A 25,733-nucleotide genomic window follows, 5' to 3' on the forward strand; every position below is an offset into this window, starting at 1 on the left:
CTTCAGTCGGAGAGTTGGCACAGCCAAAGCAGCTTCTCAAATAAAAATAAGTTTGGAGTTTCGTCACTTTGTTCCCAGTGGAGCTCCAAGGAAGAAACGTGGAATTTGGCCCGGGCATCAGCATACAATGGCCGACTTTTTTTTCTTTTCTTCTTTTTTTAAGGCAATACAGCATCCTTAACTTCCACAAATAAGTTTGAGCTGACTATACAAATTAAAGGATTGTGTCGATTGTCATTTTAAAGACATGATCCATGGTGTTTGTTGTCATAAGAACCCTATTTCGTTATCCATGCTTTGTCCAATTATCTCTTTATGAACCCAAGGAGACCAAAACCCTTTCTTCTATTTGGTGAGGAATTGTTCAAAAGTGTCAGTTGAACACTCCAGTGTTCGTGTACTGGGTTGGATAAACCGCTATCACAAGCTGTTGGAATATGGTAAGACATTCAGGAACAAGAAGGTGAAGATTGTAGCTTGAGACCACATAAGATGAATGCACAATTCCTGTTGACTACCGTATTTTCACGCAGATAACCCGCGGGTTATACGTTGAAAATAAATTCCGACTGTGGGCTATACTCGTGTGCGGCTTATACGGTACAACATTTGACCATACAGTCTATGATATAACCACAGGGGTCCAGGTTATCACAGATTTATCAAGGAGAACATGTATATCTAATTCCAAAGTTACTGTATTTTTGGTACCGGTAAATCTTCTTGCATAAAGCCCACAAATTGCACAATACAACAAATGGGGTGGATGTATGTATGGTTGGGGTGGGGAGGGGGCGTGGTGTATGTCCAAGCATTATGAAGTGCTACAAGGGGAAGGGAGTGTTTCCAGTATCGTCACGTAACGCCAAATCGATTAATGACAACTTTGTTCCCAGGATTAACATATGAAATAGTGGGAGGGTTGTTCTCATTGAGCATTCGCCATTACGTAATATTTTAGGGGGCGTCTGTTGAAGCGTTACGGAGTGTTTCAGAGGAATGGGGGTGTCGGATTTGGGCAAAAAATGCATTACGTAATTTTGAATGGCCTATTGACAACAAAGCCGTTTGGGCTGCTGGAAGTATGGAGATCACGTATCTCCCGGTCATGTGGAGAGGAAAGTTGGCTTGTGGGTTGTACCCGTGTGTGTTATACGTGCCTGAAATTTCCTAGAGCACTTTTTTTTTCCCCAGGGATGGGGTATGCAAAAGGTGGGTTAAAATATGGAATGGTAAAGGGAATGTTAGGTCTTTTGTTTTTTTACATTGTCTTAGGCTCTGTTGAAGCCTGGTGTTGGCTTAATAGTTAAGGTGGCTAACTTAGGGATCCTGAGTTTGAGCTCGTCATGCCATTATAATAACACCAAGTAGCTTAACTCGGCCTGTCAACCTTCTGAGGTCAGCAAAATGAGTACAAGCTTCCTGGGACAAATTAGCCATTCGAATATCCTGCCCAAGTAAAAACTGCCTCTGCAGCCCCCTCTGCTTCTGAAGATGCAAAAGGAGTGGTTCTTCTTCTTCTACTACTTCTTATTCACTCATGGAAGAGAAGCAATGCAAATAACACGTGCTCAAACAAACGAGACCACACTGGATTTGACTTGAGACAAACACAGCCACTGAGCTTATGGGTAGTCATCTCACTTCCCTCGGTACCACTGATGCCATTTTACGACGTTGCTTTTCTGCACACACTCAGGAGGGCAATTAAGGAGAAAATTTTCCTCCCCATTGATACCAACCTTTGGGGTTATCCGTGCTCTATCCTTTAAATGCAGAGCATTGAGCAAGCAACGAACACGTACGACTTGTAAAGTCATTGGTACGACTTTTCCAAGGTCAGAATCAAACTGGCAGGACAGGACACAGGATGGATTTGCCTTTTCCACATATGTTTGTCTATCAATGACTACGGTCAATGCAAATGCTTCTTGTTCAATTGTTTGCTTGTGCTAATATCAATTGGCATCCATTTTGTCCACAATGCATGCTGATTAGACTTGCGAGGCATATTTTCAACTGTGCCGCATCTTTTAATTCCCTTCCCATTTACTTTAGTCGTTTAGGTTGCCGATGACGCTGGAGATGATGAATGGACAGCGGTTCTGCCCACGGAAGGATTACTCTGCCAATCGGCTGCTCGCTGGCATTCTGCAGTTGGCCAGCGGATCTCTCCTTATGATCGATGAAACTGAGCTTCAGGCTGGGCAGCTGGATGTCACAGGTAACTCTTTGGCACAGGCAAGGTCTAAGCAGAGCATTCTGTAAAGTTAGATGACATGTAGCAGAAGTAAAACTAGAACAGTACTCGGTAGAGCGCAAACCTCCACCAGGCTCAACAGTTTATGTTGTGTATGTCACTGATTTGGAAACTGAACAGTTGGAAAGAGGATTTACGAGAAGAGGAAGAAGTTCAATAAGTGGCAGAAGGCGAAGGGTACGGGGGCAGAAGAGGCAGAGCATGAAAGCTATAAGGCAGCCAAGAAGGCTGCAAAGAAAGAGGTAGCAAAGGCGCAGGAGGCATGTAGGAATATGTTCGGAGAACGCTTGGATTCGGAAGAGGGTCAGAGAGCGGTATTCAGGATTGCAAAGCAGATAGCAAAAGAGAGGTGCGGTGTGATGGGGGTGAGTTGCTTGAAGGATGAAGTGGGACAAATCGTTGTGGACCCAGATGGAATTAAAGGAAGATGGAAAATACATATGGAAATGCTGTTGAATACAGAGAATGAATGGGATGGCAACATAGAGAGTAACCCAGTTTTAGGACCGGCAGAGAAGATAACCGAGAAGGAAGTTGAGGAAGCGATAAAAGCAATGAAGAGTAGAAAAGCAGGAGGGCCGGGGAGTTGTGGGAGAAATGTTGAAGGCAGCAAGAAGTTGGGGTGTGAAGAGAATGACAGAGATCTGTAATCTGGTGGTGAAAGAAGGCCGCATTCCAGTGGATTGGGAACTGAGTACCCTCGTCCCTCTATACAAGGGGAAAGGTGACCCTTTGGACTGTGGCTCGTATCGAGCGATAAAGTTATTGGAGCATGGAATGAAGGTATTGGAAAGGGTGTTGGAGAGGAGGATAAGGAAGAAAGTGAAGATCGACGAAATGCAGTTTGGATTTATGCCAGGAAGAGGAACGACAGACACGCTTTTTATTGTAAGGCAGTTGCAGGAGAAGTACATGGAGAAGAGGGAGAAGTTGTTTCTTGGGTTTGTTGATCTGGAGAAAGCATTCGATAGGGTTCCACGCAAAGAAGTGACATGGGCATTGAGGAAGTTAGGAGTGGAGGAATGGGTGATCAGAGTAGTGATGGCAATGTACGAGAGAGCGCGCACAGCTGTGACGACGAAGGACGGGAACTGGTGAGTTTGAGGTGAAGGTGGGAGTGCATCAGGGGTCAGTACTAAGTCTACTACTATTTGTAGCTGTGATGGAGGTGCTGGCTCGGAACGTAAAGGAGGGTTTACCGTGGGAGTTGTTGTATGCAGATCTGGTGTTAATTGCGGAAAGTATGGATGGACTGAAGGAGAAGATGAACAAGTGGAAGGAATGTATGGAGACAAAAGGTCTGAAGGTGAATATCGGAAAAACGAAGGTGGTGGCAAGTGGTAAAGCATGTGGTGAGGTGGAAAGAACTGGGAAGTGGCCGTGTGCTGTGTGCAGGAAGGGTGTCGGCGTGAACTCCATTCAATGTACAATGTGCACTGATTGGGTTCATCAAAAATGTAGTGGTTTGAGAGGGTCATTAACCAGTATGGCAGCTCCATTCAAGTGTAAGGTGTGCACAGAGGGAGCTGCAGATGGAGGAAATGTTGAGTTGGATCTTGGAGACGGCATGAAGCTGGAAGGTGTGAAAACATTTTGCTACCTAGGAGACGTGCTGAATGGAGAAGGTGGATCAGACTCGGCAACGGTTGCTGGAGTGAGATGTGCATGGAAGAAGTTTCGGGAACTGAGTGGCGTGCTGACGAGGAGGGGACTGTCGTTGAAGCTGAAGGGAAAGGTGCATGCTGCACGTGTGAGAAGTGTTATGATTTATGGGAGCTAGACATGGGTAATGAACGTAGAGCAGCAGCGAAGGCTGGAAAGGGTGGAAATGCGAATGGTTCGGTGGATGTGTGGAGTATCGTTGAGAGAGAGGAAGACAAATGATGAATTGCGAAAGATGATGGGAATAGAGCCTGTGATGGATGCTGTGAAGAGAAACAGGTTGAGATGGTTTGGTGATGTGTTGAGGAAGGATGAAAGTGACTGGTTGAGAAGAGTGATGGAAATGAATGTAGAAGGAAGTAGAGGACGGGGAAGACCAAGAAAGACTTGGCTGAAGGTGGTGGAATAATAAATGCGGGCAAGGGGGTTAACAAGGGGAGATGCAGAAAATAGGGCAAAATGGAGAAGATTGTCATGGGGACCGCAAGGCTAACCCCCGCTCTAGCAGGGAAAATGGCCTTAAAATGCATGTTGTGTTGTGTTGTTGCAGTCCATCATTTTTTGGCCCCATTTTTCAATGGTGAAGAATCTCTTATAAAAATCAAAGAAATTCTGCTATCGGGATCTTCACCAAAATTGAATAAATTCTTCCTTATCACACTCCCAATATGTCCACCAAGTTTCGTCCAAATCCGTCCACAACTTTTTGAGATATCCTGTTTACAGAAAAACAGAGGTGAAAATTAACCTCTGTCCACCTTCAGTGGCGGAGGCAATAATTGGGTGAAAATGTGAAAGGGCAAAGTCATAGTAACTATAAATAGCCCTTATTAGCTCCGCGGCAGTGCAGGTTCATGAGGATTTTTCTGCCTTGGAGACAGATTTTGGGAATGTGCTTGCTAGGGAAAAAGCGCCATAACATGGAGGCCCCCACTCCCCGAAATGGTTTATTTCTCGGGAGGGAAAACGATTAAACGCTGAGTGATAATATTAATGATAATTGATAATGGTACATAATGATGACTGTCTGTCTGTCCAGGCCGTAACATTTTTATCATCAAATTTTCAATAAAACGTTATTATGAGAATACGGAAAAGAGTAATTGATAGTTGGGTTAAAATGTCAAAGGGAAAATCACAGTAAGTACAAATACAAATAGGCCTTATCAGCTCCCGTCCGCAGTGTGTCAAGCACGAGACGACCCTTTTTTTTTAAAATCTCTGCTGTGTTTCTTTATTCACTATTGATCTTCTGTGTGTCTGTTCAGGCCATACCATTTTTACCAATCGAGCTTTTGTCATCAAATGTTCAACAAACCTTTATTATGATAATATGGAGAAGACAAATTAAGAAAATGTACAAATTTTTTTACCGTAGTTTTCGTCAAGTTTAGTTCGAGTGTAATGCGGATGCAAACGGGCCTTGCATTTTGAGATGCTTTCTATTTAGTTTTCGAAATGTGCCTTTTAATTTTTTAATTTTTTCCCCCCATTTTTTGCTGGGAATCAGTTTTGGGCTGTGATGTTGCTCCAAAGAAAGCCACTGCACCACACTGTTTTGGAGTGATTCTCATACTTGTATGAATACAGTTAAGTATGGTCCAGCAATGATCCAAATCCCAGAACCATGTGGGAATTCCTTCCGCGAGTCTGTTCAATCGTGTTCTCCCCACTCCTTTAAAAGAATAATAATAATAAGAATAATAATAATAATAATACATTTATTTTATATAGCGCTTTTCAAGAAGCCCAAAGACGCTTTGACAGAGTACAAAAAAACAAGTGCAAAAAGACAAAAATCAACAGGTAAATAATCAAAGCAAAAGGAAGGAGAAGGAGAAGAGATAGTCAGGGGTTAAATGCTGTGGGTTAAATGTTGAATGCAGTGTTGAACAGGTGGGTCTTGAGTGATGTTTTGAATGTGGTGAGTGAGGAGGAGTCTCTGATGGTGTGAGGTAGTGAGTTCCAGAGGGTGGGAGCAGCGATGGAGAAGGCCCTGTTCCCCCAGGATCTGAATTTGGTCCGCATGGGGGGGGGGGAGGGGAGGTCAGGAGGTTGGTACCAGCAGAGCGGAGGTTGCGGGTGGGAGTGTGTCTGGAGAGGAGGTCAGTCAGGTAGGATGGGGCCAGGTTATGGAGGGCCTTGTAGGTCAAGAGGAGGATTTTGTACTGGATTCTCTGGGGGATGGGGAGCCAGTGAAGCTTGTAAAGGACGGGGGTGATGTGGTCACGGGTCCGGGAATGGGTGAGTAGACGGGCAGCGGAGTTCTGAATGTATTGGAGTTTATTGATGATTATTGAGGGTGAACCAAAGAGGAGGCTGTTGCAGTAGTCCAGAAGGGAGGTGATGAAGGCGTGGATGAGGGTTTCTGCAGCCGTGGAGGAGAGGGATGGACGGAGATGGGCGATGTTTTTCAGGTGAAAGAAGGCTGTCTTTGTGATCTGTTTAGTGTATTTGTCGAAGGAGAGCGTTTGGTCAAAGATGATGCCAAGATTCCGGATGTGAGGGGATAGTGGGGGGGCCAATGTTTTCCCGTTGAATTCAAATGTTAATTTGTGGACACTGGTTGGGTTGTCTTTAGGGATGATAGAAGTTGTAGAAAAAATATGTCTCCATTTTTTTCAAGTTCTTTATAGCGGCCATTTTGGATTATCAAAATGGCGTTTGTTGAAAACCGAAATTGTCATTATCTTGGCTTCTAAATGACCTAGAGTGTTAATTTTGGTGTCCAAATGTACATATTTGCGGATACTTAATCCAATAAACACACATTTATACACCTACATATGATCAAAAGGGTTCTTATGGCAGCCATCTTGGATTTTCACGCACTTATGCCAACACATATATATATATTTTTTTACACATACATATACATATATATACACATATATATATATGCACTTATGCCCAGACTGTGGTTGATAGGTCGTGGTGCTCCTTGCGTGTAGCTGATTGTGAGCCAGCCATCTGACGGGCTTCTTCAGCAAGCCTACTCAGCTCTGGTGCTGTCAGAAAGAACCTTTCGCGGGCACTGGCATTCTGGGTAATGCCCACAATACCCCCTGTCACCTTCATGATCCTGTTGATGTGCTCCAGTGCATGGTCCACACCTACAGCACAGAAGGGGATTTCATTCTTATGGACACTGAAGTTCCCATCCATGAACTCTTGGTAGATCCCTGGATCTGTCATCTTCAGGGCCTTCATCTCTGCAAGGTACCGGGGAGTCAGCCTGGCATATTTCTGTTTGTCATGTGCAAAGAAGTATATGCACATCTCATCCAGTGAAGACAGGTGAAGCTCAAATTGTCCATCACGGGTGGCACGGATGAATGTGTATATCAGCATTATCATCCGCATGTAGCGTCGCACAAACTTGAACAGTGGACTCTTGGCTTCTTTCCTCTCATCAAACTTTGCCATGGCCTCCAGGACTTCGTTTGACTCGAGGACAGCTAGCATGTTGTTCTGCGCGCTTGTCATCTCCTCTCGGTTGTGTAGATGACAGCTCTGGGCAACCTGTTGTGCTGACTGGGTACATGGGCCCCTCAGATGGGGATGCTCTTGGAAGAATTCGTCCACATAGAGGTCGAAGAGGGCTTGGACAGTGGTGATGTGGGCCTCCAAAGCCCTCTTCATGTGCTTGGCTTCCAGTATTTGTCTGGTCGTTGTTGGGCCATAGATATCAGCCTCAGACCAAGCCTCGTCAAGACCACTGTCCTCTATGGCATTCCCAGCAGCCCTCAGTGCAGCCATCACAGTGTGCATCTCCCCTAGTCGCAGTACCCACTTGCCTTTGCAGTCATCTCTGGTCATCTCCAGCTGTTTGGCTCGCTCATACAGGGCCATGTCTAAGGTGATCACTGTCTTCCTATCGGGACCCATGACCATGCAGTTGATTTGCTGTGTCTGTTTCAAGACTGTTATCAGTGTTTGCCATTCATGGGCTGGTGCTGCTACCAATGGCAGGGCGTTGACCTCTGTCAGAGGCTTCGAAGAGGAGAGCAGTGAGTTGTAGGCTGTCCAAGTTGGGATATCGTGATGCTTGATCCTACTGCCAGGTGGTTGTTTTGGATCGTGGACGAGTGACCCAACAGGGTCAGCATGCTGGGGTTCTGCAGCTTGCAGCTGGTCATCTGGTGGGATGATGTCGTCTTGTACGTCCTCAGCTTCAGCTGTTCGCATGATTGTGCGTGAAAGTAGCCACACTGTGTCCGTCGCAGAGTACGGCTTGGTGACATCTGGGTTTGACCGTGTCTTGAAGCTATATGTGGTACCTGTGGCAGATTGTTTGTTTGGTGCTTGGCAAGGAACAAAGTCTGGAGCAGTCAGAACCTTGAGTGAGCGGTGTCTGGCCTTTCGGTCATGTAGTGTCAGTGTTCTATGTTCATCTGTGGAGGGTGCATGTTCCCGTCGTTGGTAGAGTGCCCAGGCTGTAGCATGGAGTGTCCGCTTCCCATCAGGTGTGTCTTCATTGAAGTCACTGTTGTCCACTGCAAAGAAGACAAACGTCCCTATGCGCATGGTTCTTGGAAAGTATACACCCTGTTCTGTCGTAGACTCTATGACTGAGTTGGCCAGCTGTGTCTCCAACCGCAAGATCCGACTATAATCAACAGACAGACCGAACCCATGCAGGAAATCCAGAAGCTTCTTGTTTCTGGTGGACTGATGGACTACAATGGCAACGGCAAGCTGCTGTGGCCATTCTAAGCGATGGCGGAATGGTGCATCTGGCTCTTTGGGCTTGTACGTGACTTGGCGTTTTGACTTGTAGCCGTACATGATGTTCTGACTGATGGTTATAACATCTCGATGAATAGTGGCTGAGCGCATAGTCTCTGGCTCAATGCTCGTGGCTGGTCCTTCCAGTAGCCAGCGGAGGAAAGCATAGAGTACTTTGGGTACATGCTTTTCAGCATCATCAGTGTTCATTTCTCCTTCAAATTGCCATGGGTGCTTGTTCTGACAAGCAATGGCACTGCGGAGAACAGAGGCACTCTCAAACAGTTGTTCGATGTTTTTTTCATTTGTCTTCGTCATTGCATCTTCGACAGCTGCATCACGCACGGCAGTGGAGAATACACAGTCTGACTCGTTTCGACGTTTTGGTTTCATGAAGTGAACGTCATCAATGTGAGAGTTGATTTTCTCCTTCATGCCTTGGGTAGTAGGTGATGGGACATTGTGCACACCATTATTGTCAAGAATCCTGGAGTAAACCGACTTCAGGTCAGACATGTTGAGAATTTCACCAGCTTGGAGTAGAGAGCGAACAAGGCTGACAAACTCAATGTCTGCGGCTATTTTGATAACATTAGTTTCTTGCAGTATGTGTTCTTTGTCATCACTTGATGTCCCACTCTTGGGAGCACGTTGGACATTCTGCACCCAGCATGGGAGATGATACTTGACGTCGATCGCATGAGCATCATGTGCACTGATGGCAGCACTCAGCTGAACTTTCCACTTGTGGTTGCTGCCTTCTTCAACAGCTTTCTTCAGCTGTTTACCTGCGTTGAACGTGCATACAACATGTACACTTTCCTTAGTGACCTCTTGACAGAAGAAACAAAGGTCTCTGTTGAATGGAGTTGATGATGAACGTGTGAAGCGAAGAGTCTCGTCTTGCGTAGAACCTGAGGTACTTGCAGCGGCAGGTGCAGAAGAAGGACGTCCACACCTCTTATGAAGATGCTGGGTGTCGCCATGTTCGCAGGCTTTCTGGTGGCGAACTCTAGCACGCTCCAGGTGAGCAGTGTTGCATGTAGATCCATAACATGCCCGGTGCCACTTTGCTTTATTGTTCCTCAAGTCAGTGGCAGTGAAACAGCTTAATCGTTCGCTGATCTGTTTGAAGTCGGCATCACCATATCGTGCCCTCTCCTGGATGAACTGGAGAAACTTTGCATATGAGCCCAGTGCTGGCTCAGTCACTAGTGCACCTTGGGGATCCTGGCACTGAATGCAAAGTGTGAAATCAGTTTCTTTCTTGGTTTTCTTGCTTTTTGGCTCCATCATAGCTCAGGGTCACGAATCTGGAACATACAAATAACAAATAACAATTAAGATAGATGTGCATTAAGTTAGATTTTGGACACTGGTTCGGCTGTGCCATAAAAACCTATTTTTATCCCTTGTAGGTTATTAAAGAAGGTTTCATTCAATTCTCTATCCCCAAAAATGTACAACTGGACACCAGAATCGAAACTCTAGGTCATTTAGAAGCCAAGATAATGGAATTTTACGTTTTCGACATCCGCCATTTTGAAAATCCAAAATGGCCGCCATAAAGAACTTGAAACAATTGGAGACATATTTTTTCTAGAACTTATATCATCCCTAAAGACAGCCCAACCAGTGTCCAAAAATTAACAAGCAATTTCACCGGGCATTTCAATCTGCTACATTGGCCCCCCCACTAGGAGGTGGATACTGGGAAACCGTCGATGTTGAGGGCAAAGTTATGGGTGGATTTGGTGAGCGTTTTTGGGCCAATGATGATTATTTCAGATTTATCATAGTTCAGTTTGAGGAAGTTGATTTGAAGCCAGGATTTTATTTCAGTGATGCAGTTTGTCAGGATAGAGTGGGTGGCGGTGGAGATGGACTTGGTGGAGATGAAAAGCTGGATGTCATCGGCGAAGCAGTGGAATTGGAGACCATGACGGCGGATTAAGTGACCAAGGGGGGACAGGTACAGGATGAAGAGGAGGGGGCCAAGAACTGAACCTTGGGGGACACCTTGGGGGAGGGGAGCAGTGGGGGATTTGTAGTTATTGATGGAGATGAACTGGCGTCTGTCGGAGAGGTATGATTTGATCCAAGAGAGGGCAGTGCCGGTAATGTTAAAGGTGGTTTCAAGTCGGGTGAGGAGGATGGTGTGATTGATGGTGTCAAAGGCGGCGCTGAGGTCGAGGAGGATGAGAATGTTGAGGTTGCCAGCGTCAGAGGAGAGGAGAAGGTCGTTGGTGATTTTGAGGAGAGCAGTTTCAGTACTGTGGTTGGAGCGGAATCCGGATTGGAATGTTTCATACAGGTTATTGGCAGAGAGGTGATGCTTAAGTTGAGTGGCTACAGCGCGTTCCAAAACTTTTGACAGAAAGGGTAGGTTGGAGATGGGTCTGAAGTTATTTAGGGTGTCAGGGTTGAGTCCAGGTTTTTTCAGAATGGGGGTAACAGCAGCAATTTTGAGGGATGGTGGGACGATGCCTATAGACAGGGAGGAGTTTATTGTTGCAGTGATAAGTGGAGAGAGAGCCAGGAAGGGAGGCCTTGACAAAGCTGGAGGGGATGGGGTCAAGAGTGCAGGTGGCAGTTTTCATTCCTATGAGGAGTTCAGAGAGGTCAGTAGGGGAGACTGGGGAGAACTGAGACAGGGGTTGGCAGGATAAGGGGGGGCAGGTGGTTTGAGGGGGAGCAGGTGCGGTGGTGGTTAAGCTGCTGAAGATGTTGTCAATTTTGCTTTGGAAGAATGAAAGGAAGGAGATGCAGTTGTCTACTGTGAATGACTGGGTGGTGGTGTTCAGGGGGCTGAGGAGTTTGTGTATTGTAGAGAAGAGTGCTTTTGGGTTTCCAGAGCCAGAGTGGATAATTTGAGAGTAGTAGGCGGCGCGGGAGAGGGAATCTTTGTCATGTTGTAGGTGGTCCTTGTAGGCTTGGGAGTGAATTGTGAGACCTGTTTTATTGCGGAGTCTTTCAAGTTGGCGCGCACGAGTTTTCATCAGGCGGAGTTCAGGGGTAAACCAGGGAGCAGAATGGGTGAAAGAAACTGTTTTGGTTTTCACGGGCGCAAGCTGGTCAAGGCAGGAGGAGAGAGTGTGGTTGTAGTAGTCAGTGAGGTCAGAAGGGGTGTGGAGGTCAACGAAGGGAGAGGTGGACATTTTTTCAGAGAGGGTGGATGCGAATGAGGTAGGTGAAAGAGCGTTTAGCTTACGGAAATTGATAGTGCGATAATGCCTTGGTGCTGGGGTGGGGATGTTGATGGTCATAGTGATGGCTAAGTGGTCAGAGAGGGTGAGGTCGGAGCCAGAGAGATGGTGCAAAATTAATCCAGTAGAGCAGACAAGGTCCAGAATGTGCCCACGGTTATGGGTAGGAAAGTTGACATGTTGAGTGAGGTTAAAGCAGGTGAGTAAATCAGTGAAGTCAGTGGTTATTGTGGAGTCAGTGGAGTCCATGTGGATATTGAAATCACCGAGGAGGAGGATTGAGGGGGAGAGGGAACAGAGCTGGGTCAGAAAGTAGGAGAAGTCAGACAGGAATGATGGGTGTGGTTTGGGAGGGCGGTAGACGACTGCCATGACTGACTGTGTGTGACCAGAGAGTTTAAAAGCCAGGTGTTCAAATGATGGAGCAGATGAGATGGAGATGAGGCTGGTCTTGATGTCCTGTCAGTGAATTACGGCAATTCCACCACCTCGGCCCTCCGAGCGTGGTTTATTGATGTAAGAATATCCATTGGGTGTCGTGAGGTTGAGTGAGAAGTAGTCCAGAGGTTGTTGCCACGTTTCAGTGAGACAGAGACAGTCCAGTTTATTTTCCAGAATATAGTCGTTCAGGATGAGGCTTTTGTTGTTGAGGGACCGGGTATTGAACAGGGTGAGCTTGATGTTGCTTTGTACGGTGGGGATGAACTCAGGTGATTTAGCCATGGTTTGCAGACAGGAGGTGCGATCGTGTGCGTTGCTGTGACCAGGTGCGCTGGGACGATGAGTGGGAGTGCGCTGAGCCGACCAGAGTACGGGAATGAAGTGACCTGTTTGTAAATAAACAAACTTACGACCGGAGCCTCTATTAATATATCTGGGTCGTCGCAGGAGTCCGTGGGATTTGATTGCAGAGATGCATGATGGGGTGGAGTGAGTATTGAGCAGAAGAAGCCTTGTGGCGGAGTACCTTAGAGCCATGCCAGGCAGGAGCGAAGCGACGAGTAAGAGGCCTAGGTTGAGGAGGACGAGTAGGCCTTGCCGCAGCGGCAAACGACCGCAGCCGCTAATCAAGACAGCAAAGGCCGCAGCGGCAAACGACCGCAGCCGCTAATCAAGCAAACCAAGACCGCAGCGGCAAACAGCCACAGCCGCAAACAACGGGAGCGGGCCTGAGGAAACAGTGGAAGAGCCGGGCAGGCGGAGCCAGGAGCAGAGCCGGGACTGAGCAGAGGGCAGACCTAACGGCCAAAAAGCCGCCACGACCACCAGAAAAGCAGACTATATACAATGACCCAGTCGGAGAAGCGGCGAACAAGTAACGCCAGCGTCCTCTCCAGACCAGACCGGACCGGAAGCGGAAGCCATGGCCAATGGCGAGTCTTTGCCATCTCGTGTTATCCTCAATTTCGAGAACAGCAGAGGGTGGACAAGATGGATACAGAAGCAATGTTTATGTTGAAAACGAGGTAATCAAGGCCATGAAGTGTTGACAAATATGCTGTCTTTTTTTCAGGTGTTCAGAACATCACAGCACTGGGGAATGCGGTCACTTGGCAAAAGGTTGACTACGATTTTGACTTCCACCAGATGGAGTTTCCTTGCAATCTCAATATCATCATAACATCTGAGGGAAAGTCCCTGCTGCCGGTGAGAGATTGGTGCAGATTGATTATTTATTGTGGAATTGTTGGTTTGTGCTGCCTTAATTTGTCGTGTTAATGTCACGGCCTTGTATCCGAACACAGAGCGACTGTCAGGTCCGACTGAAGCCACAAGTTGTCCTTGCCAACTTTAATGAGTACTTTGAGGCATTACGGAGCTCCTTGTCACCTGCTTTGTTGGACAAGTTCAGGGTTTACCTTACGCTGACCAGATTGATGGAGTATAATATCGACGATTCTATAAGTAAGGTAAGAGATTTTAAATTACGAGCATTTGTTTTTAAATATTCTTGAAGATATCTTTGATGTATTGTTCGTGAGGGTCAGAGGTTTATTATTTAATATGGGTATGGATGCTCATGGAAGAACAGGTAAGAGCTCGAGTGCAGACTCGGGAATACATTTCCAGAGGCGAGAAAAGAGCGTTGTGAAAGAATGAAGGTGTGCTGAGTTTAGGCTCGTGAGGGTAGCATGGAAAGGACTTCTGGTGGAATGTGTGCAACTTGGAAAGACTGGGCAGATATGTGAGAGGTCAGGAAGAGCAAGGTCAGAATAGAGCTGCTACAAAACTGCAACACCATCAACATATCTGCATTGAGCAAGAAGTAGACCCTGAGACTCAACTTCCTGAAGCAAAATTCCAGTGACATGGATGGCCTTAAATTCAAGGCCCCGGCTAGGTAGTTGGGACGGGGGGCAATATGGGAAACGGCAATAGCAGTCCACAGCGGGGAGTCTTATTCCACGACACACTGGACGATGCCTTTGTACATCATTATAAGGTCTACGATGGAACCCTGGATATTCATTAGCTGAGAAGAAATCGAGATCGCAGCCGAGGAGTCGAGAGAGGCTCGGATTTTCTCCACCTCGGCAGGAGGAAGGTTCACAAGAAGGTGAATGTTTAGCGTGATGAGGTGAGGTTGGCTGCAGGAACAGAGGGATTTGGGTCGCTGGCCTGTTCTGCAAAGGCAGTGTTAATGCAGTTAGCATTGGCAAGTGCAGTGTCCATCATGACACAATTTTTATGGAGTGAAGGAAGAAAGGAGAAGCATGTTTCGGATTTAAAAAAAAAAAATTTTTTTTTGAGCATGAACAAAGCTTGCAACTTTGGGTCTTAGGTAGGCCTGGTGCTGAATCATGGCGTGTCTGAGAAAACCCAAACTACGGTTGCTAGCTTTTCAGATTTTCAGAGAGACTACCGGTATAGGATATCATCAGTGGGGTTGGATTTCCAGGAAGAAAATGCAAGGTGCTTTCTCCTAAGAATGCTTTTCTTTAAGTAAATAATAACTTGGACGGTCTTTGACATTTTGCTTTTCCAGATTGTGGAAGAGGACTTCGTCGAGATGAGAAGGTTGGAGCCAGATAACATAACGGGCGAGAATCTCCACATGCTTCTTACTGTGGCAAGGTGAGAATCAAAATACTCGGATGGACATTTTTGTTTCTCTTATTTTTTTAAATCACAAAACAACATTGTTCATTGTGTGGAATGTTTTTTTTGGGTTAGTGCATTTGAAAATCTACAAGTTATCCACAGTTTCTTGATACCAAATGGGTGACTTGTTACCTCCGCCACCGAACGTTGTTTTCACCCGTTAAAAAAACATGTTGAAGGCTCCAGGCACGGACTGTATAGTCCTCATCGAGGCCTAAATAAAAGAGCTGCATTGATAGAAAAGTGAAGAATGAGAGAATAGTTAGAGTTTTTGAGAAAGTAAAAAATCTGCTTTTTGAAAAGGGGAAGGTCGAAAATGTTTGGAAAGACATGAGAAGGTAAAGAGTTCCATAGTTTGGCAGTGGTGGGGAAGAAACAAACATCATAACGGCCCACCATTGAGTTGCCAATGGCCACACAATAATCATGCGATGTCGTAGCTTGTCGAGTATTCTGAGGCCTTGCTAATGGTGGAGGTACATGAGCAGCAAGTTCTTGGGAGCAGAAACCAAAGTAATATCTGTAGGAAAGAGAAACAGAGCCAACTTTGCGGCGTAATTTGAGCGGGTCGAGGTTTGAGGTCAGATTGGGAGAGTTGATGTCGGATTACTTTGGATTCAATTATGTCCAGTAAGTATGTGGAGCTCGAACCTCCCCAGATGTGAGAGCAGTACTCTATACGAGGACGAATCAATCCTTTATATACCGTAGTTGAAGCAACTGCTGAGAGGAGAAGAATCTTCGACATCGGAACAGGACTCCTAGTTTATTCGAGGCAGACTTAGGTATTTGTGTAATGTGTGGATTCCAGGATAAATTTGATGTTAGGGTAATACCTAGTAGGTTTATTGTATCACATGGTGTAATTGTGGAGCTTTCAAAGGAGATTGGAGATTTGAGGAGTTTTACAGCCAGAAATGGGAAGAAATTGAGTTTTAGAAACATTAAACTTAACCTGATTACATTTGCCCCGCTGGGAAATCTTGTCCAAATCCAAATTTAAAGTGGTGGCTGTGATCACGCGAGATGCTTTTGCTTGTCTGTGAGCATGATATCAAAAAGTTATGGACAGATTCAGACAAAACTTGGTGGACATGTTGGGTGTCTGACACGGATGAATTGATTAGATTTTAGTGAAGATCCTGATCAGAGGATTTTTTAAGTGCTTCTTCACCATTGAGAGATCGGACCAAAGACGATATGTAACACGATGTCTCAAGTAGTTTTAGACAGATTTGGACGAAACTTGGTGGATGGGTTGGTTAAGCGACAAGAACAAGCCGGAGCAAGGCCTAGCTGTATCCGAACAAGTTCTGGATACAGATCCGGCCTATCAGTTGGATGCAAAACATAAACTGTTCAGCCTGGCGGTGGTATGCGCTCAACCGAGTGCCGTTCTAGTTTGTTGATTAGGTTGAAGGCATTTATCAGGACTCTTTTAGTTATACCAACTGACTGGAGATTTATGAATTGTGCTTTCTGCCTTGATGAATTATGCTTCAAGAAACTTATTTACGGTTTTTACCCAGGCGGGGTCTGTTTGTCTACAGGCATCAGTTGATGATCGAGGACCAACTTGATTCCAATTGAATGTTATATTTTGAACACAAATCTGCAATTTAGCAGTACTTTGGCTCTGAATTTGGCAAATTGTAGGGAATCTCTGAATCCCGATTGCGCATGCACACAGGAGTGAGGTAATATTTTTAGTCTGTCCGGCTGTCTGGCAAACAAAATGACAATCATTCCAAACAGGAAACTGGCTGTTTTTAAGGAGGTCATAAAAACGGGCACAAATAACTAATGTCGTGTTAGATGGGGTGGTGTAAAAGACGCTGCACTAACGGCGGTAAACTTCCAAAAAAAGTTTTTTCCCCCCCTATCTTTAAAATCTTTATTTTATTTCAATTGAATTATATACTTGGACCCTGTAGAACACAAATTGGTTTTTTGGCACTTTCGAACCTCTTGTGTTTAGCAGTTGTTCTCTTCCCTTTATAAGGGGTGAGGTCCAATGGTGCCAGCCTCCTGCCCTGCCTTGACTACGATCCTCCTCCACTCTTTTCTCTCCACCCTCATCCATCGCAGTACTTAGGTTGTTGTCAGATGCTTAATAACTCTCGTGATCCTTTACCAAAATCGGCCTTTTATCAACGGTGGTGCTCATTGCGCTGCAGTGATAGTCGGAAAACGACTGGCCCAAGCAAGATGCCTTCTGGGTTAAAATCTTGGCCCAGCTATAAACCGTAACTCTGCTATTTCGCAGGCAAGGTGAGGGAGGCATCAATAGGTGTGCAGTTCCTTGGATGGACGTGAAACTGAGCGTCCCATCTGCCAACGTTAGGTAGTGTACGTTAAAGACCTCACGATGTCCTTCGCAAAGAGTGGGCGAGCTATCTGTCGCACCCTGAACAAATTACAAATTCCTGCTCTAACCTACAAGGGGGCACCGCATCAGCAGTACCGCCACACCAATGTAAGAAGTGATGCAAAATTGAAACTATAATTTAAATCGGGAAGTTGTATCAAGTCAGGAAGTGACATCGGGCTGTGTCGCATCTGAGTTTGATCCTGACTCGATTTAACAAAAAGAAGCAGCAGCCTTTCTGATGTAGTGCCAGCAGGGGACGTTGTAGGCCACGTCTGAGTAAACCATCCTTCGGATGGAGATGTGAAGCCGGCTGAACTACCTACATCAAGGTCGAGGACTGTAAAGATTGACTAGTAACTCTCAAAAGGGGGTATGCTATTGTGTTCCAGCACCCTGGCCAACTTCCTTGCTTAAAGTTTAAGTTTATGGTAAAAATGGCATTCATTTATGGTAAATGTTATGGCATTCATTTATGGTTTAAGTTTATGGTAAAAACGTACATCATTCAAGATGCATAAAAAACTGGGATAAAGTTAACGGGATGGGGGATAAAGCATGTCATGTTGGACCAAATGGCCTGCATCAGTTTCATTGTATATCCTTGACAAATGTTTGTTGTTGTTTACTTCTTTTTTTTTTTTTTGGCATAACTTGGCCTGTCTGTTTGATCGAATCGGATTACGCCGACCACCCGACCCACCAATCATCCGTCAATGACCGATCATATGTATGTACAGGGTGGCCCAAAAGTCGCGCCCCATAGAATTCTGAATGATTACTAAAATATTGGTTCACGAGTTATCAAGACTATATTCGTTGTGTGTGTGTGTGTGTGTGTGTGTGTGTGTGTGTGTGTGTGTGTGTGTGTGTGTGTGTGTGTGTGTGTGTGTGTGTGTGTGTGTGTGTGTGTGTGTGTGTGTGTGTGTGTGTGTGTGTGTGTGTGTGTGTGTGTGTGTGTGTGTGTGTGTGTGTGTGTGTGTGTGTGTGTGTGTGTGTGTGTGTGTCCGCAGCATAACTACCCGATGATATCATGCGATCTTGATGAAACTTGGATGGGAGGTTGATATCATGATCTAGTTGTGTCCTGCCTAGAGTGTGCGTATTGCGCCCATTGTGGGTGGAGCCACGCCCGAAAAAGATGTCTTTTTAGGGGGTAATTGAGTTCAAGCTACATCTTCTCCGAGGGAGTTGGTGGAATCTGACAGGGGTTTCGGTATTTGGTTAGGCCAATGTCATGTGTCTAGCCCCACGGAGCTCGATTTTTCATTTTCGCCCCAAGGTCAAGGTCACAAGGTCACGAAATTTAGAAAAGTCGATTTGTGATGGTTTTATTACATTGTTCGCTTCCTGATAGAGGGAAATGTCGTACATGATCTTATATTATCACATACATCATGAAATACAAGTTTTACAACGAATTTCAGAATCTTTGACCTTTGAAGGTCACAAAGGTTAAAGTTTCAAAGTTGTCGGAATCTAACCGAATTTTCGGTATTGTGTAGCTAACTAACCTCATAACTGATTATACATTATTTTCTATCTCATTTCAAGGTCAGTAACCTTCGTTTTGACATTTCCGGGCCTGGCCTGTCCTGGACTGTTTCGGTTATAGTCCGTCCTTTGTCATTGAATACCGCTCGCTCGTGAACCATCGTCGTCTCCTGACTTGTTTTTTTTCTAAAATAATGTTGGTACTAGTCGAATATTTATGATTTGTTTTCTTTTCTTGTATTCATTAAAATCCATATGGGGCGCGACTTTTGGGCCACCCTGTACTTTTGTGTACGCGATATTTCACAAACCGTTGAACATATATGTTTCTTATTGCAGATTTCTATTCCTCATGATATTATCTTCACCTGACTAGATCATGGCCGGTTGGATACCGTCTGTGGTAAACTCCCAATTTGTTTTTCCAGATGTACGACCACATTGTAACCGAGTCAATGAAGCTCCAAAAAAAGGAAGTAGCCCTTCATGTAATGTTACCCGCTTATGTCACTTCTGTTTCTGCCGTATCCAAACGCAGAGCATGATGACACCGCTCCGCATGCGTCGGGCTCACGATGCCATCATTCCTTCTTGTGCTGAATGACCAAACCAGTTAAAATTGATTGTTTTTTTTCTTCTCTTTTTCTTTTTTAAGATTGCTTTCATTGAGTGTTGGGCAGTCAAGCCTGACGAGTCAGCGTTGGCAACGAACGAAGGAGCTTGAGTTTTCAAGGCGAGCAAGGCCGCATGAAGACGAGGTAACCGGTGCCCGTGAGCTCTGATTCGCTCGATCCGGCGTCGGCTCTGCCATAAATGGAGGATATTTGAGCTCAGACATTTCCGGTCGTTCATTTACTGCTTGGTATTTTTTTTTGCGGATTATGATATGATGTGGATTCCATATGATGCGGATTATGATATGATGTGGATTCCATATGATGCGGATTATGATATGATGTGGATTCCATATGATGCGGATTATGATTTGAGTTTTTTCATTTTGCAAATGAGGCTCGCGGAGATGCCTTTTATGAGCCGTTCCTGTTGGAATAAACATATTTTTGACATTTTGTTTAATAAAGCTTTCTTTTGTGATGTAATAATTGCCAGGAATGACGTTGTGAATTTGTGGAAAGAGGAAAGCTCATTTGATATGGTTACCTTGTCTTGTTTTGACTTTTAACCAACTTCTTTCGTTTGCAGCACATGGCTGTGGGTGGCATCATTTGCTGTGCGGAGTAGCAGGAAGCATGCTGCTGCAGTGCCTCCTTGGAATGGGAATTTGTAATTTGTTCAGGGTGCCGGCAATAACTCGCCTACTCTTTGCCAAAGACACTGGGGATCTTTAACATGGGTTTGGCGAGCTAACATGGATTTTGACAGCCTGGCACACAGTGGTCTCGTCTTTTATTTTTCTGTTCCACAAGCTACTTTGGAATCCTTTAACACAAACAAACGCTGCAGTGCCAGGTGGGACAGGTGTTTGACGGCCTACTAGTTAACGCGATGCACCAGGGTGACGGTTTTCAGTTGGTTAGGGATGCAGCCCGGACGGGACCGTTTAATCTTCAGTACGTCCCCTCTGGGTCCCACAAGGTGGTTAAACATTCAAACACGGGCCGAGCCATCCCAAAGACTCTCAAAAGGGTATGTGCCGATTCCCTGCTTGGTGTTCAGCATGGACAAACGACCATAGGTTGGTAATCATAGCGCAGTCATTCATTCCGAGTCACATTGCACTTGCTGGGGTAGTTCCTTGTGCGTGGGTTTTGGAACAAGAAGATAAACTATTTATGAGATGGTTTGTACAGGTACTTGGAATGTCCGTGTGACAGGTGTGTTTACTGATCGCCCTGCTCTGCTTGCAATGGCTCGTTTGCTTCTCAGGTGATTGTCGTAGTCTCACGTTTGTTGTGGATACATTCGATGTTATCTTGGAGGATTAAAACACCCATCTTGTTCGAGTAGGCGAGCTATCTCCGGCATCATGGCCAAGTTACAAATTACTGCTCCAAAGCTTCATCGAACGTCAGGCCTGGCCGGCCGGTTCGTGAAAGACTTGGGCCAAGGTTCCCCTGGCCAACCCCACAATAGCTTGGGAATTGTGACTGTTAAAGGAGAAGAAGAAGAAGAAGAAGACTTCTATCATCATTCGCACTCGAGAGTTTGATTCAAGTCGTTACCTGCACCACTCAATGTGAACGGATGTTGTGTTTTCACCTGTTTGTTACTTGTGAAAATCGAATATTTATATTGGTTGGTTGGGTGTTTGTCTGTCTGTGTGTCTTTGTCTGTTTGTCTGTCTTTTTGTTTGGCTGTGTGTTTGTTTGTTTGGCTTTGTGTGTGTTTGTTACTTGCAAAATCGAAGATTTTTCAAGTATATTGGTCGGTTGTGGTTGTCTGTTTGTCTGTCACTGGCCTACAGGTCACAATTCTAAACCGATCGTCACGAAAAAGTTGTATAGGTCGTCCCAATTGAGAAGCCTATTGTTTTTGGGGTCAAAAGGTCAACATAGGCCAAAGGTCACTAACTTTGCCAAATTTCTAAAATCCTCAATTTTCATCCGATTGACTTTAAATTTTAAGAGGATTTGCATATCTGGTCACTCAATTCAACCACCAAGTATTTTTGAGGTGAACATAGGCCAAATTTTTTTAATCTTCAATTTTCATCCGATTGACTTGAAAATTGAACAGCATTTGCTAAATAGGGAAACTAACTATTTTTAAGGTCAAAAGGTCAACTCAAGTCAACCTTTCCAAAACCATCATTTTTAATCTGAGAAATCGTCACTTTTCTCCCTGTTGACCCGAGCTTTGATCAAGATTGTCAATTTTAATCTTGATGAAATGGACAATTTGCTGTACCAATGAAAAACTTTGGGGGGTGGATTTTGCAAGTATCGTGCTCCGCATGACGTTTGCTTGTTACTTGCAAAATCGAAGATTTTTCAAGTATATTGGTCGGTTGTGTTTGTGATTCTGTCTGTCTGTCTGTTTGTTTGTCTGTTTGTTTGTCACCGGCCTACAGGTCACAATTTTCAACCGATCTTCACCAAATTGTAGAGTTTGTCAAATGCCAGAAGCCTATTGTTTTTGGGGTCAATAGGTCAAAAGGTCAACGTAGGCCAAAGGTCACCAACTTTGCTAAATTTCTAAAATCCTCAATTTTCATCCGATTGCCTTGAAATTTGAAGAGGACTTGCATATCTGGTCATTGAATTCAACCACCAAGCATTTTTGAGGTCAACATAGGCCAAATGGTCAACATAGGCCAAATTTCTAAAATCCTCTTTTCATTCAATTGACTTGAAATTTGGAGAGGACTTGCATACCTGGTCACTGAATTCAACCACCAAGTATTCTTGAGGTCAACATAGGCCAAATGGTCAACATAGGCCAAATGGTCAACATAGGCCAAATTTCTAAAATCCTCAATTTTCATCCAATTGACTTGAAATTTGAAAAGGACTTGCATATCTCGTCACTGAATTCAACCACAAATTATATTTTAGGTCAACATAGGCCAAAAGGTCAACATAGGCCAAATTTATAAAATCCTCAATTTTCATCCAATTGACTTGAAATTTGAAGAGGACTTGCATATCTGGTCACTGAATTCAACCACCAAGTATATTTGATGTCAACATATGCCAAATGGTCAACATAGGCCAAATTTCTAAAATCCTCAATTTTCATCCGATTGACTTGTAATTTGAAGAGGACTTGCATATCTGGTCACTGAATTGAACCACCAAGTATCTTTGAGGCCAACATAGGCCAAAAGGTCAACATAGGCCAAATTTCTAAAATCCTCAATTTTCATCCAATTGACTTGAAATTTGAAGAGGACTTGCATAACTGGTCACTGAATTCAACCACCAAGTATTTTTGAGGTCAACATAGGCCAAAAGGTCAACATAGGCCATCATGTATCATTGGAAAACTTTTGGGGGAGGGTGGATTTTGCAAGTATCGTGCTACGCATGACGTCTTCTTGTTTGTTTGTTTGTTTGTCACCGGCCTACAGGTCACAATTTTCAACCGATCTTCACGAAACTTCACCAGTTGGTGGAGTTCGTCAAAAGCAAGAAGCCTATTGTTTTTGGGGTCAATAGGTCAAAAGGTCAACATAGGCCAAAGGTCACCAAATTTGCTATACTTCTAAAATCCTCAATTTTCATCTGATTGACTTGAAATTTGAAGACCACTTGCATATCTGGTCACTGAATTCAACCACCAAGTATCTTTGAGGCCAACATAGGCCAAAAGGTCAACATAGGCCAAAAGGTCAACATAGGCCAAATTTCTAAAATCCTCAATTTTCATCCAATTGACTTGCAATTTGAAGAGGACTTGCATATCTGGTCACTGAATTCAACCACCAAGTAATCTTGAGGTCAACATATGCCAAAAGGTCAACATAGGCCAAAAGGTCAACATAGGCAAATTTCTAAAATCCTCATTTTTCATCCAATTGACTTGAAATTTGAAGAGGACTTGCATATCTGGTAACTGAATTCAACCACCAAGTATATTTGAGGTCAACATAGGCCAAAAGGTCAACATGGGCCACATTTCTAAAATCCTCAATTTTCATCTGATTGACTTGAAATTTGAAGAGGACTTGCATATCTGGTCACTGAATTCAACCACAAATTATATTTTAGGTGAACATAGGCCAAAAGGTCAACATAGGCCAAAAGGTCAACATAGGCCAAATTTCTAAAATCCTCTTTTCATCTGAAAAATCGTCACTTTTCATCCTGTTGACCCGAGCTTTGATCAAGATTGTAAATTTTAATCTTCATGAAATGGACAATTTGCTGTATCAATGGAAAACTTTTCGGGGGGGGGGGGGGGGGTGGGGGAGGGCGGATTTTGCCAGTATCGTGCTACGCATGACGTCTTCTTGTTTGTTTGTTTGTCTGTGTGTTTAGTTGTTTGTTTGTTTGTGCGCTTGTCTGTGTCTCTGCATTTGTCTGTCTGGTTGTCTGTGTGCTTGTCTGCCTTTGTGTGTGTTTGTCTGTTTTCTTGTTTGTCTGTCTTTCTTTCTTTGTTTGTCTATGTGTATAATCTGTCTGTGTTTGTTCTTTGTGTTTGTCTGTGTTTATCTCGTTGTCTGTGTGTGTTTGTCTGTCAATTGCCTACAGGTCACAATTTTAAACCGATCTACACAAAACTTCACCAAAAGGTAGAGTTGGTCATAAGGAAGAAGCCTATATTGTTTTGGGGGTCAAAAGGTCAAGAACTTAGGTCAAATCTCTATAAAATCTCACTTTTTATTGGATTGACTTCAAATCAGAAGAGGATTTGCAGATCATGTCACTGGATTCAACCACCAATTATTTTTCGAGATTTTGCAACTATCGACCCCTGCATGACGTCATTGTTTGTTTGTGAGCAGGTATCTGAAAAAGTTGTGGACAGATTCAGACGAAATTTTGTGAGCAGGTTGGGTGTCAGACAAGGTCGAATTTATTAGATTTCGGTGAAGATCCGAATCCGGATACTGGAAGTTATGGACGAGTTATGAATAAACTTGGTGGGCGAGTTGGTTTGGTGACGGGAAGAAGCCGATTCGATTTTTGTTCAGGTCCGAAAACAGATCCAGCCTATCCGTGGGATACAAACCATAAACTGTTCACCAGGTGGAGGTATGTGTTCTCTACCTGGTGCTGTTCTAGTTTTGTTTTTGTTTCATTTCGGTTATTGAATTGTACGATGATCCCCTTTTGGCTTCCCCAACCCCCCAAAAGCCGCACTACACATTTCCCTTAGGCTTGATGAAACATTTGGCAGGTGGAGGTGTATGTTGTATGTAATGGGGAGAGAGAGCGTCACCATTAAGTGTAAACTCGAATTGTTTGATTTTTGAAAAGATGATGTAACTCGAACCTCGTCATCACACATCGAAGCTGCGACTTGGCTCGAACGGTATTTGTTTTTCCCTACAATGTGCAATGCAAGTGACAAAATGCCCCCACTCCAAAAATCCCCCCACTCCTAAAATGCCCCCACTCCTAAAATGCCCCCACTCTGAAAATGCCCCCACTCCTAAAATGCCCCCACTCCAAAAATCCCCCCACTCCTAAAATGCCCCCACTCCAAAAATGCCCCCACTCCAAAAATCCCCCCACTCCTAAAATGCCCCCACTCTGAAAATGCCCCCACTCCTAAAATGCCCCCACTCCTAAAATGCCCCCACTACTAAAATGCCCCCACTACTAAAATGCCCCCACTCTGAAAATGCCCCCACTCCTAAAATGCCCCCACTCCTAAAATGCCCCCACTCCTAAAATGCCCCCACTACTAAAATGCCCCCACTCTGAAAATGCCCCCACTCATAAAATGCCCCCACTCCTAAAATGTCTCCACTCCTAAAATGCCCCCACTCCTAAATTCCCCCCACCCTCCCCCCCCCCACTTCATTCCCCCTGTACACTCCATCCCCACTCCTCTCCTCTCCTCCATTCCCCCCTCTCCTCTCGTCCATTCCCCCCATTCCTCTCCTCCATTCCCCCCTCTCCTCTCCTCCATCCCCCCCCCCCTCCTGTCCTCCATTCCTCCCCTCTTCTCCATTCCTTCCCCTCTCCTCCATCCTTCCCCTCTCCTCTCCTCCCCTCCATTCTTCTCTACTCCATTTCCCCCTCTCCCCCATTTAAATACAGTAATAACATGGTAAACAAGTAAAACTTGGCCTCGAGTCCCTGAATGTACCAAACACCACCTTGTGTATCTTTGCCTGTTGGATTCCGGGTAATTCTAGATGAGGATGATGACCTGGTGACGTAATTGGGTAAAACTTTGCTTTTGAATGACATTACTGGTTATGTTAGGGGTGGAACCTGATCCGTCTCGGTGGGGTGATGTTGAGTGTGTCAGAGGGTGGTGTTGGGACCTGTGGAGTGGG

The 25,733-nt window shown here is 44.8% G+C and overlaps 1 protein-coding gene and 1 long non-coding RNA gene across 3 annotated transcripts in view; both read left to right on the top strand.

Moving 5' to 3' along the window:
• The window catches only part of MCMBP (minichromosome maintenance complex binding protein), a 46,618-nt gene extending 26,408 nt beyond the window's left edge, over positions 1-20,210 (top strand). For both annotated transcript variants that reach the window (XM_078773883.1, XM_068111080.2), the window contains 6 exons: positions 2,059-2,224; positions 13,370-13,503; positions 13,602-13,766; positions 14,843-14,931; positions 19,476-19,578; positions 20,024-20,210. In XM_078773883.1, coding sequence (XP_078630009.1) covers positions 2,059-2,224; positions 13,370-13,503; positions 13,602-13,766; positions 14,843-14,931; positions 19,476-19,578; positions 20,024-20,062 — 696 coding nt within the window. In that variant the 3' untranslated portion in view covers positions 20,063-20,210. The remainder of the gene's footprint in view (positions 1-2,058; positions 2,225-13,369; positions 13,504-13,601; positions 13,767-14,842; positions 14,932-19,475; positions 19,579-20,023) is intronic.
• On the top strand, positions 19,615-19,929 carry LOC144891288 (uncharacterized). The gene is made up of 2 exons (XR_013622802.1): positions 19,615-19,744; positions 19,811-19,929. It is a non-coding gene; the product is annotated as an uncharacterized LOC144891288 (long non-coding RNA).
• Positions 20,211-25,733: the final 5,523 nt, after the last annotated feature.

This window comes from Myxine glutinosa, chromosome 3 (assembly GCF_964187855.1).
Source record: "Myxine glutinosa chromosome 3, kmMyxGlut1.1, whole genome shotgun sequence".
In the NCBI taxonomy this organism is placed as follows: Eukaryota; Metazoa; Chordata; class Myxini; order Myxiniformes; family Myxinidae; genus Myxine; species Myxine glutinosa.